This window comes from Lipotes vexillifer, unplaced genomic scaffold (genome assembly GCF_000442215.2).
Source record: "Lipotes vexillifer unplaced genomic scaffold, Lipotes_vexillifer_v1.1 scaffold1049, whole genome shotgun sequence".
In the NCBI taxonomy this organism is placed as follows: Eukaryota; Metazoa; Chordata; class Mammalia; order Artiodactyla; family Lipotidae; genus Lipotes; species Lipotes vexillifer.
The window spans coordinates 1261030-1274697 of NW_006799027.1; the positions used below are offsets into that span (position 1 = coordinate 1261030).

Genomic DNA, 13668 nt, shown 5'->3' on the forward strand with positions numbered 1-13668 from the left:
AGGTACATGGGAATTTCCATGCTATAGTTCTTACATTAGATCATTAACTCAATAGATGAAAGATGCTCTTTGGAAAACAAACCAATGCAAGGCATGTTTTAACTAAGCACAAACATAACGCATGCCATATGCTTTCGGAATATTTGCTGCTATCAGTGAAGCTACATGGATATTACAGAGTTAGTTGAAACTGTCAGTAACTTACTCCAGAGAAAAGTTGGGTACGTTCTCCACACCAGTGTCGGCGTGCCCCACGGGCTCAACACGGCTGCTGTCTTCCTCCGTGCCATCCTCATCCTAGAGAGGGCACAACACAAAGAGAAGCACACTGAGTCAGGTTTATTCTTACGCAGTGAATGAAAGGAAACTGAATAAAACTGGAGTCTAAGAGGCATTGTGATAATGTTAACAATATCTCTCCTCTAGCAAGGATGACCTTTAATGATAAGATGGGTTTGTACATGTGAAAAGCTGCATTTTAAAGCAACAGTCTCCTGAGTTAGTACATCTTAGGGGGTGAACAAGATGCCACTGCAATAAGGAAAGAAAACATTAGAACTTATATTAACCCTCTTATCATTTTTATTTCACTTTTTGGTGTATGTTTTAGGAAGTAATTACATATTACTACAATGTTACAATAAACTAATAAATAAACGTACATTACACTGGGGATGCATGGTTAACATTTATACTAATCCAAACAGTTGAGATCATTATAAACCTTAACAACTAGCAAAATCTTCAGTCCTATTGTCAGTTCCCCAGCTCCTATTAACACGCCTTGTCAAAATGAACATCAAGTAAGCACAGTCCTAGACTTAGATACTTCATCCTGTGAAATCTCACCTAAAGTTACCCTAAGCCAATCGACTGATCATTTAGAGGTAAAGGCATTAAGATCTTAGCCATGAGGGCTTCCCTGGTGGCGCAGTGGTTGAGAGTCCGCCTGCCAATGCAGGGGACACGGGTCCGTGCCCCAGTCCGGGAAGATCCCACATGCCGCGGAGCGGCTGGGCCCGCGAGCCATGGCCTCTGAGCCTGCGCGTCCGGAACCTGTGCTCCGCAACGGGAGAGGCCACAACAGTGAGAGGCCCAGAGGCCCGCATACCGCAAAAAAAAAAAAAAAAAAAGATCTTAGCCATGAAGAACCACTTGTGCTTACTTCTGTTACAAAGGACCCAGTGCCGGGAAAGGCACAAAGAGTAAGATAGCCAACCCCAATAACCACCACTGCATTCTTCCTTTTAGAAAGGCAATAGTTTGTAAAAATTAAACATGCTGTAGAGATTGGGTAAACATGCTGGTCCTTCAAAAGGTGCATGTGGAATAAATGTGATGGTTCATAAAAGTAAATGAAATGTCACCCAAGAATATGCCTTACTTTATAATCTTGGCCACTGTCTTTTCACTAAGCAGTTCACTAACAGTGACGTTGGCTTTGCAGGATCATCTGAATAAGGATAAACGTGCCTGATGATATCAATGGTCCTATTATCCAAATTAGAATATTCAGAAAAGACTCCGAATCTCCAAACACAGTGGCTAAGGGGCTCATGAGGGTTTCACCTTGGATCCACAACGTGCATAATTTATGTACACGTACAATTTGTTAGGTTTACCTTTTCTACTGTATAAATTTGATAACAGTGAGTTTATATGTGAACTTAACTAAACCACCTAATGAGAGTCCACCATTAGAGAAAAACTGTATATTTTTAACCATGTATTTAAGACTCATAGTAGAAATATATACAGCATCAACAGAGACATCAATCAACAAAATGATAAGCAAAGGTTATAGGTTCAAGACACAGCATCAAACAATATTTCAAATTACTGAAGCAATATGAAGGCAAGGCAGGGCAGTTGGTAATGCCCAACTGACTGTTCCTCTGAGAATCTACCAAAAGAAGCTGAATGCACCGAGTTTTTCTCTGAGTTTAGATAGGCTCCGTGCATCCTCAATGGCAAGGCACTGCATGAAGTCAAGCTACTTGAAGATTGATGACCCTGTGTTCTGAGAGGCTCTAATATGTAGTTCTTAGCCACCTATCTCTTTTAAGCACCAGCACATAATACATTTCAAAGGTTAACCAGCATCTTGAACCTGCCTAAGAACCACACTTCATGTAAACAATAACTCCCCAAATTATGCTTTTCCATTAGGAGTGGGGGTAGGGAGGAGAGAAGTGTGATTGTATTTATATAAATCAGATGGAAAACATACAAACAGTCTTATGGGTTAAAGACATTTTGTTTCAGGATTCATTAATAATGTAAACACTGCTGAAACACCACCATGATGTACAACCAACAGAAACAGCTATGTGGCACTGTGAAATGGCCACATAAATGAAACACCCCAAACTACAGTGATGAAACAGTAACTGATAATTGACACATTCATTGTTCCCACAGTGGCCATTATCAGGTCCCCAAGAGCATGCAGAATATTATTTCATGTAGCTGCATATGGTGTTCAGTTATTTTGCAAAATTCACCGCCCTGAGGCTGAGCTGCAATTGCTGTGGGAACCACAGTGTCTGGATGTGTACAGATCAGCTCCTATATTGCTTTATTTTGTTGTTTTGTACTTTTTAAAGCTACAGCTGAACATAGTCACTTTTAGTAGGAGTTAGACACTGAATTCCGTCATAACCATAGTAAATGAAGCTCAGTTATTATGTACGTCAAATCAAGATGGAAGGTCTAGAGTATCAATTTAAGCTACATAGTGTTAAAAAAATTTTTCAGGTGAGTCAATGTACTTTTTGTCCTTTACCTTCTCTCCATTTTACAGCAGAGTGTAGTGGTTAAGAGTTCAGATTAGAAAATTAAACAAATGGAGATGTGAACACTAAGTGTGTCATCTGCCAATTTTATATCCTTAGGAAAGTTATATACCCCTTTCGTATCTCTATCCCTTCTTCTGTAAACTAGGAACAATAAATGCATCTTCTTTGTAGGACTACTGAGAGGAGTAAGTAAGATAATCCACATCACAATCATAACATAACACCTGATACATGGTAATTGACAATAAATGTTAGCTGTTACCGAAAAGAGAAATAAACAATAAATATATGACATATAAAACATACCTTAGTAATTGTTTTAGGGTAATGTTACACAGCTATAAAATATTTTGAGAATATATATTTGTCCATACATACCTTGTGCCTTGCAGTAAAATTTAATATTAAACATATTACCTACTCAGTTAATTACAAACTGTATCATCTGCATTTTATAAAGTTGCATAAAACCCGACATTTGTTCCACTTTGTTGTATACAACGTGCTTTAATCATAAAAGGCCTCCGGAATGAGAAAACATATTAAAAAATATAAACAACGAATGCTGTATACAATCCAGTAAATGGTGGGAAGAAGAAAACACCATGGGTTGTTAGTTGAGGAAATTTTCAAAGATAAAATAGATGTGAAGAACCGTGAAGGGTCTATGATTTCACCCTACTTGAAAGCTCACAGTGAGCCTGCCATAGCTTAATGGATGTCACAGAGGACACGAGACTCCCGGATCAGAGACAAAGGACAGTTCATTACAGCAACAGCATTAGCCAGAGCATCATCCTTTTATGCACTGACTCCTAAGCTAAAATTCTCAGGGGCCCACACAGAAGAAACATAAGCCCAGGGAACTCGAACCTTTTACATAGGCAGTAAGCATGTCCGCCCACTGCTTTGGAAAGAGACACTATGCCTATCTTCCAAGGCTTCTTTCAACACATTGCTGAAAGAAGAGTCCAGAACAAAGGCCTTTATTCTCAAGATGTACAAAAATGCAAGAGAACCATGGAGAATTATCTCCCAACAACAGAGTTCAATCTGAACATTGCCAAGTGGTAGCATTTATATGATCACTAGCATACTAAAACTGGGAATATGATTAACAAATGCTCTATGATAACAATGTCTTTTGAATGGTAACATTAAATTGTACTAGATAAAAGAGTCATACCTTCTATATCAAGGAAAAACTAATTTTTCAATGTGGAACAATATGCCCAGCCAAACAAAAAAAGCAAGTGTGAAAATTCAAAAAACCTCTCAGACATGCAAAGTGTTTTCTTCCCATGGACCCTTCCACATAAAGCTATTTTTGGATGTGCTCCAGCAAAATCCAGAAAATTCAATAAAACAATGGACAAAACCCAAGGAGAGTCCCAGAATATGGTGACAGTCTAGAGAAGCAAAAACAAGTTCAGATTAGAGCAGCAGGATGGAGAGGTCTGGAAGTCAATCTCCACGAGAAAAAAAAAAAATAATAATAATAATAATATTATTAAAATAATATTTTTGAACATTTGGGAAACATTTTGACAGACCTGATAGAGAACAGGGGGAGGGGAATTAAAGATATGTATAGAGAAAACAAAACAAATTTTTAAAAAGTCAAAGCAACTAGCTCCAAGCACAACAAAGGGAAATGTGTAGGAAAGGACATGTAATCAGAGTACCTACTTGGTTATGCAGTGAGCAGTTCTTACATCACCATACAATGTGACACTGCCTACTGACTTCACTCGGACTTTTCATGTAACAATACTGAGAGGATGGGAATGGGGAAAGTGAAAGTGGCATCAAAGGAAAAACCCCATCTTCCATAAATGGCAAGTCAACAGATGTCAGTAACTGGTAACCAGGAAAGAGCAACATAAATATTTTATTCGGAAACATGGAAGTAAACAGCAGAACCAACATCTGCATAAATTGGGAGTTGCTGCCTCTGGGGAGAGGGGCTGGGGAAACGAGAGGAGAAAAAAGAGACTGCTAGTTTCCCCATTAAACGCCTTCCAGATGATAGATCTAAGTTTATTCTGACTACATATTTGAAATACCCACCAAGAGAGGCTCTTTAGATCCACCTCAACATCCAGACTCTCAAGACCCCCAAATGCCACCTGGCATCAGATTTACTGCAAAGGATAAAAGGCAGGAAACCCAATTTGCCAGCAAGGCAGTGTCCCGCTTTTGTCCTTGGCAGGAGCCATCCTTGAAGAGGTCCAGGGTCTCTTCCTGTGTGTCCCCCAAATGACAGCTCAGGTGCGAGGGGGGGGGGAAGAGACTCACATGGGCTGGATGCAAAGCGCTACCCTGGCTTGGGAGCCTCCTGTCTCAGAGAAGCCAGTATGTCTCATGACACCGCCATAGGGACAGCTGTTTGTCAGCTAGTTACAGTTTTTCGAGTCTAGATGCAAATTACCAATCAAAATAACTTAATTACCATACAAAGATACTTTACGGAAACTAACAGGTTTCCAGAAAAAGGAAGCCAAAAAAAACCCACCAAAGTTTACATTCTCATGCAGAGGGGGGAAAGATTTTGTTAACCTTTTATCTACCGTAAAATATTGATCTAAGCAATTTTTTTTAAGATGGAGGAGACGAGTAGTCAAAGAAGAGAAAAAAGTGAGAGAAAAATGAATATTTGATAACTTTGGGTGAGAAGAGTGAGTTTTAGATCAGGTTAGAAACTCATATTAGACAAATTGTGATAAAAGCTTCATGTGAACCTATTTGTTCTCTGCTTCTCATAAAAATGAATAATCTTACTCTCTTCCATAATATTAACAATATAAAGACTCATCTTCAATTGAAAAAGTCCTTGAAGGACCAATGGATGATATATTCTGAAATCACAAGCACTCACACGAACTATGTCTTTAAGAAAACCAAATTTGGCTAAACCTCTAATTATCTTTTTAATTTCAAAAATTATCTAGTTGTATTTTTTCCTAATGAGCACTATATATCTTCTCTACAGTCACAGATTTTTTTTTTAATGATACCCAAATACTAAAGTGGATGCCACTGCAAAATAGTACAGCATCTGTAATTAGAACACTTAGAATCTGAATCCTGCCTCCATCACTCATATAAAGTATTAAGAGGACAAGCTTTGTAACTGGTTTCTTTACCAAACAAGGAGAGCAAAAGCACACTGTCTGCCTTACGGAATATAATAAAACTTCACCTGGAAAGCAATCACCTGCATGTCAACATTCAAACTCTTGGGTTCCAAGGATCTAAATAGTTTGAATAGTTACTACTTTAAAGAAAAGCCTACAGTTTTAAGGAATAATTTAATCATTTTTAAAATGTTTTTTAAAAACTTAGGTTATACTTGTGTACGCAAATTTCCTGCATACCTGACTTTGATTTTTATGTTTAGGAAGCAAGAAAAGAAATGAAAGTTCTGATGATACCCTGGGAAACAAATTTACAATATTCTTCCTCAAGTGTTTTTATTATTTATTTTTAGAGTAAAATAATTTGACTGGTTCAGTTATATTGCTACACTAATGCTCAACCAAATGATCTCTGTCACCTTTTTAGAATTGCAAAATTTTCTGAATTTAATGTGAGACATTAACTATTAGTGAATCATAGCACCCCAGAGAAAATATTTATTTGAATGTTGACAGCATGAATTAAACCACTTTTGGGGGGGATCACATATGGTGGAAAACAAATTCCAAGGGGAATCTGTTTCCAAGTCCTCTAAGTATCACAAATTGGATTCCAGAAGGCTCTTGTGTTAAGGTTTCCACTACTTGATTAATTGGCCAAATCGCCAGGGAAAAATAATTTCCCATCATATGTGGAAAACAACTGAAAACATTTGGGGGGGGAGGGGAATTTCACAACTGAAAATGATAAATCTATAGCAAACTTCTAAAGAAATAAAACCAGGAAATATAATTTTACTTAAAGATCATTATATTCTACTAGAGTAAAAACATTTATATAAAAACAAGAATTCAAATACTCTTAAGAACAGATGAGATAATAAACAAGACTTTTTATAATAAAAATATCTTCTTGTATTATATTATAGAGGGAAATTAATAGCTGTTATACCTTTAAAGGCAGTGCAGTGCATTATAATATACGCTTGCTCCACAGAACCCAGAGCTCAACACCAAATAATTTTGGATTAAAGGAAGTATTCAGTACCTGTGATATTGAATGTTATATGTTAGCTGCATGCCCTCAACCGGATACCTAACATCCTCATCTCAAGCTAATACTGATCAAATGGAATGGCAAACATAGCCCTGAACACAGTCCATGAAATTTTCATTTACCACAGAAATGAAACATTTCCTGTCTTGAAACATACACAACATGACTCCACACAACCCAAGGCAAGAGAAGAGTCTTTGAGAAGAACAGATGGTGCTGATTTATGAAGCTATCTAACCACAGAGAACAGCAAATAGTATGTATCTTTGCACCTGTTACATGCACAGTGGAATCTTGAAATTTAGTTCCAAAATGTAAGCCCGCTTCTCATAGATTATTAGAGTTTTATCCCAAAGACTTGACCACTATCACCATTTCAACAATACGGAGGCCATTCGTTTTGCAGGAAGTACCTCTACACTGCTCAGTTTCCCTACCACACACCAATGGCCAAATGTACCCATTAGGTACACTGATTTTAATCATGACATGATTTTAATCAGCCTAATCAATCTGGTTCAGGTGTGGCTTCCTGATGAGACTAATACCCATTGGTTTTCTTTTGAACATTACTGAAAAAAATACTCTGACGTATGGATTGTTGAAATGTACTGATTTTGTCATCTGACCAGTCTTACCTAACAGTAACGTTTTAAACCTTACTGAGGCGATATTTTAAAATGCTTTACCTTTGGGGTGAAATGAGTAATACATGGGTAAACAATACTTATTCAGACCTATTTTTTAAAAAACCACTTATGACTATTTTCTTTCAAAAAATCGATTTCTCCTTGGCTTAAAAATGATTTCAGAATTAACCACTGATTTGTTAATGGAGAAACTAAAGTAATTATTTAAACTTTTATTTAGATCATTAAGAAAAAATCTAAACAAATATTTCTTGCTACAGATAAGCACAAATCACTTCTTAAAAAGGCAAGACACAACTTCTAAACTTCACAAATTTTAATCAACAATAAAATGATAATTGCTAGTATATACTGAGGACTTCTGATGTGCCAATTACTAAAGAACCCACTTCTTTAGTCCTCAATACAACCTCAATTTAATCCTTAACAACACAACCCTTAAACATATTCCAAAAAACAAAGCATATGGGATTTTTTTAATGAATTTTGTGCAAATCTTTTTTCCAAATATAAGTGAGCCATGTAACCATGTGACAAGCTTCCAGCTCTCTGAGCACAACATAGCTTGGATAACAGAGCTGTCTTGTTGACACTCAAAGCATTCTTTTTTTTTTTTAAATAAATAAATTTATTTATTTATTCTTTTATTTTTGGCTGTGTTGCATCCTCATTGCTGCACGCGGGGGCTACTCTTCATTGTGGTGCACAGGCTTCTCATTGCAGTGGCTTCTCTTGTAGCCGAGCACGGGCTCTAGAGCGCAGGTTCAGTAGTTGTGGCACGCGGGCTTAGTTGTTCCCCGGCACGTGGTATCTTCCCAGACCAGGGCTCGAACCCGTGTCTCCTGTGTTGGCTGGTGGATTCTTAACCACTGCACCACCAGGGAAGCCTTGCAAAGCATTCTTTAACAGAGTTTACTGAATGCTCTACATGAGATTATATATAGAAATGTACTGGATCCACGCAGTACGTGCACGGGTGTAATGAACAACCAACCTGGGTATGAGGCCTGCCTCTGCCATGTATTACTCATTTCACCGAGCCCCACTTTCTTAATCCAAATAAAGGTAATACGACTTTCTCTATCTCATAAACTTGCTGGGATTGACTCATGGCTATCACTACATGCAAAGTACCTTACATATTAAAACAAATTTTTTAGGAAAAAGAAAAAGAACCAATTTTACTAAACATCTATAACACACCACAAACTACATATACAATCTTTCACTTAATCCTCACAACAAGGTAGGAGTTCTTATTATGAAGAAATTAGGCCTAGAAAAGATTTCAGATTTCTCTGCAGCAGCAGCCCAGGGATTTTGAAAACAGCACCATGGCCTGTGGTTCTTCAGTTTCACCATGTTTTTTCACTCAGGGAAGAGTAACCCAGAACTATTCGGTACTGATGTGACCCTCGCTAACTAGTTAGTCAGGGCTAGGGCCTGTGAGAAATGAAAATAAAATAAAATTTATATTGTAAAAAATATTAAACTCTGGACATATAATAAATGTACTTTCATAGAGTGACAATTACTATTAAAATATTTTTGTGTGTGAATTTTCATTTTAGGAGAAACATAAATAATGAACATCAGGAAATCTTACCAGCTGTTACATCTGGGTAACAGTGACTTTTGCTGTGTCTCTATAACATTAAGTATTTTTACAATGAGCATAAAATCTTTTAGAAATAAAGGTTATTTTTATTTTTTAATAAAACGCTACAAAACTTTCATAAAGTACTTTTTATCACAATATCGCTGCTTTATAATTTCTCTGAAAAGTGACTTTTCAAAGAATCAAGCTAGAAGCTTGATTCTAGAAAGCTTGATTCTAGCTCTAGAAAAAAGCTAGAAAGAAAACAGAACATTATAGGGAAGTAAAAAGATGGAACTGGTCATTGATATTGATGTGCATCGTATTGAATCAGTCCTAGAAACCAAGCAGAGAGATTTTATTAAAAATCAATGATTTGGTGTAGTGTCTGAATGGCAGAAGAAGAGCAAAAGACTGGTAAGATGCCGTATCAAAAAATTAGAAGAAATTTAAATTAAAAATTAAAGGAAGAATAAAGAGTGAAGAGTCACAGCTAGGCAAGTTCACCGTTGGGCTCTGTGGCCCCACAAAAACCTCACATGGCTTCCAACGGGGACCAAGATGTATATATTTTACCCTATTTCCTTGATGATAAATACACACTTTACCATTATTAATTTTGAAGGGCTTATTAAAAAACATTTTGTAGTCCCCAAAGTTCTACACCTCATTATTTTAAATTGTTAATAAGCAAGTAAAGAGCAACACATGGGTCCTAAAACAAAATCCACTCTCAACACCTATTAGAGTTTGCACTGGTTTATTATTTTCCAATGCAATCTCATAACTTCACAAATGAAATGCAGTCATCAACTTACTTGAAACCAATAAATGGCTTCGATAAAGTAAGTAGCTTTCAAAAAAATAAAGAAAAGTCTCGTTTTCACTCAATTTTCTAGTTGAGTTCAATGAAGCAAAAGCTAGTGGGTAGATTTTCTGGGGATCAAGAGATTGTATTCTCTCAAACAAAACAAAACCTATTATATTTTGACACAAGGTACATGGCAACGATGATTAGTCTGAATGCTCAATTTAAAATCATGGTTCAGGGCTTCCCTGGTGGCGCAGTGGTTGAGAGTCCGCCTGCCTATGCAGGGGACACGGGTTCGTGCCCCGGTCCAGGAAGATCCCACATGCCGCGGAGCGGCTGGGCCCGTGAGCCATGGCCGCTAAGCCTGCGCGTCCGGAGCCTGTGCTCCGCAACGGGAGAGGCCACAACAGTGAGAGGCCTGCATACCGCAAAAAAATAAATAAATAAATAAAAATAAAATAAAATCATGATTCAAACATTTATTATAAACGTAGAGGTTAACATTAATAAAGCTAATTAGCTATGTATTGCTGCATTGCCCTTAATGCCTGGGATCTGATACAAATGCCAAACAAAAATTAAGACATTAAACAAATACACTAATTTAAACCAATAAACATGTGTTATGTTTGGTATGGCACTTTAGCCTGGTGGTTAAAAACAGAATCTCCATGCAGAATGATTTTGACAAATTATGTAACTTCTCTGCCTTAGTTAACTCATTTATAAACTGGGAAGAATAATACTATTTACTGAGTTTCTATGAGGATCAAATGAGTTAATTAACATAAAATGCTTGGAACACTGCCTACTACCTAAGTAAAATATGTAGTTGATTTATCTACTCGTCTCACTCATCTATTTATCAGAAGCCTATTTTTTTCTACGAATTTCAACAAAATCTTTATAAACTAGTGATGGTAACCCTTTAGATGTCATATAGCTATTACCAATTACGGTTTGTTTTCACTTTATGTAAAATGGAGGTGGTAATACAAGAGATCATTACTTTATAAAAGCATTTGCCGATTTCACTGCTTTCTTCCTGGGTTTAATAAGGACCCAGATGTCACCTCCTGCCACCTCTCCTTTCACTCACATCCCAGAAGATAACAACTGTCTGTTCTAATGTGTAACTTTCAGAAATTTTTCAACCAAAAACAGTCTTGGAGAAAAGGACTATTTAGGAAGGGTGATTGTTCAGAGTATCCCTTTCAACACACTTACTTATTACTAAAATTTCTTGAGTCAGAGAAATGAATTAAATGCTGGGAAGTCATTTCATTAGGTTTAATAACCATATCATTTGCTTTTGATTTTACACAATTTGATCCAATTATATCAGTTCTTTTGGTTTCCTCAGGTTGTTCCCTTGGGATATAATTCAATCTGGAATTTGTGATGTGCAAATGGACTAAAAAAACTTGAGCTCATTTTATGTGAAAGACTGTCTTATCAGTATTTACCTGAAAGAGATGCTCTCAGAGTAAGAGACTCATTACAATATTTAGTATAAAATGATTGCAGCAGTGATATACGAGACAAATAGAAATAGAAAACATAACAGATACTGGTTACTTTCCGTTACAAAAGTAAAAGTTCTGAAATGTTTATTGAGGTCATTCATGGGGATAGAAACTGTTTGATTCTTGAAATATTTACTCCTGAATGTTCAGATAAAAGAGGATCAAGTTGTCTGCTTACTTGTTCTCCAGATAATAGACAGGTTGAATTGGACTGATAAGTGGTAGGAATTTCCTCTCTTAAAAAGTTTTACCGGGCAAGTACTACAATGCGGTAGAAAACAGACTTTGTAGCTAATAACAAACTGAAATAGATTTTAAGATATTAGACAGTCCATGTATTTTTAAAAAGCTCAACAGCTATCTTTAGCATCACAACCCAGAGCGTGGGCTTATTTCGGGGGTGAACAACTTGTAGTATCTTCAGATAAAAGACAGTACAAGGGAAGCGCGTTCAGAAGTCTTTCACGCTTTTCCTGAAAAGTCAGCTCAGCCTTTGTGATTCAGATTAGCTTTTCAAGGGCCAGAGCCACCTTTCTTCCTTTATTTGAGAAATCTTGAATACCAAATACTATTTCCTATTCAAAACCGTCAATCTGTCATTAGGCAATTTCTTAAAATAAGTCTCACAGCCCTTTCATCTGGATTCTTCTCTCTCTGTGAGCCTTAGTTGCTGGATTCCTGGATGTGTGTCTGCAGGTGGCTTTTCTCCCTTGGGCATTAAATGTGAAACCCATCTTCTGTCTCTATTCTCTATCATTTCGAAAATCACCTCCACATATGAGAATTCTTTGTAAAATGGAACTGCAGGGGGTTTTTGTGCCTATATATACTCTTGAGGGTAGCAGTCAGATATTAATAAAATTCCAACTTCTTAAAAGAATCATTAAACAGACACTATTACTAGTGAGTTGAGTCAAACATTTGATGAGGTCAAAGAGACCTGCAGTTACAGACCTCACTTCTGACAGTCTCAAGAGATATCATCAAGATACAAATGTATTTTAAAAATAGAAACACATATATTGTCCTGCACTCAGCTAAGGAGCAGCAGTCAAGACTTAACACTCTGTGACCCCAAAGAACACTTGGGCCCTGCCTTGCTTCTCTGATAGGACTAGCAAGTTTGAAAGGGTCAGTTTGACATCACATCCTCAGGTCAGTCCTGGGGTTCCCATCAGAGCAATGTCAGAGCAATGTCACTAAGAAAGCACTTGGGAGATGGACCTGAACAATACTAAGCCCAGCTCTTCTGGGGGCTCCAGTGGGGAAGGTGGGGACAGACTCTGACACGCAAAAACTTGTTTGGCGTAAAGAGAAGTCTCGTCAGGTTAGAGACAAAACCCAATGCAATGACGGGCTGTCAAAGCAGAGATTTGGACGGATAACCAATCATTTCTAGGAAGTGGCGTGAAGATGTGATATATGCAGGAGTGTGCTGGTAACTGTCTAAGAGCTGGCTCTCCAAAGAAAAAAAAATTTTTTAAGGGGGAAAAAAGATCTGATTTGTAATGTTCGCCAACACCTGTGATACAAATACTCCCCCTGGGGCAGACTGTAAACTACCAAGATGATGTCACTTAACAGAGTTGGGAAGACATATGACCATCAGGCAGAAGCCGGCTATAATTACTCAGGTGGTACTGGGGAAGACTAGAAAGAAAGGAAAGATTTCTTAGAAGATTAATTAAAAATATAAATAATATAAAGTACCAACATTCTGTCTGACACTTATTCATACTTAGCCAGATTATTGCTCAGTTTTATTTTATATCCTAGTAAGGCCATTCATGTAACAGATGTTTAACTATTCTTTGAACCAGCTGACAAATGAATTACAGATCTCCTGTGATGGGGTTTGTCCCAATAAACTCATAGTAAGTCAAAAATATCATAAGCCCGGGCTTCCCTGGTGCTGCAGTGGTTGAGAGTCCGCCTGCCGATGCAGGGGACGTGGGTTCGTGCCCCGGTCCGGGAAGATCCCACGTGCCGTGGAGCGGCTGGGCCCGTGAGCCATGGCCGCTGAGCCTGCGCATCCAGAGCCTGTGCTCCACAGCGGGAGAGGCCACAGCAGTGAGAGGCCCGCGTACCGCAA

The 13668-nt window shown here is 37.6% G+C and overlaps 1 protein-coding gene across 13 annotated transcripts in view; it reads right to left on the bottom strand.

Moving 5' to 3' along the window:
* Positions 1-13668, bottom strand: part of PARD3 (par-3 family cell polarity regulator) — a 652430-nt gene that overhangs the window by 296157 nt on the left and 342605 nt on the right. For all 13 annotated transcript variants that reach the window (XM_007471333.1, XM_007471331.1, XM_007471329.1 and 10 more), the window contains one exon: positions 206-297. In XM_007471333.1, coding sequence (XP_007471395.1) covers positions 206-297 — 92 coding nt within the window. The remainder of the gene's footprint in view (positions 1-205; positions 298-13668) is intronic.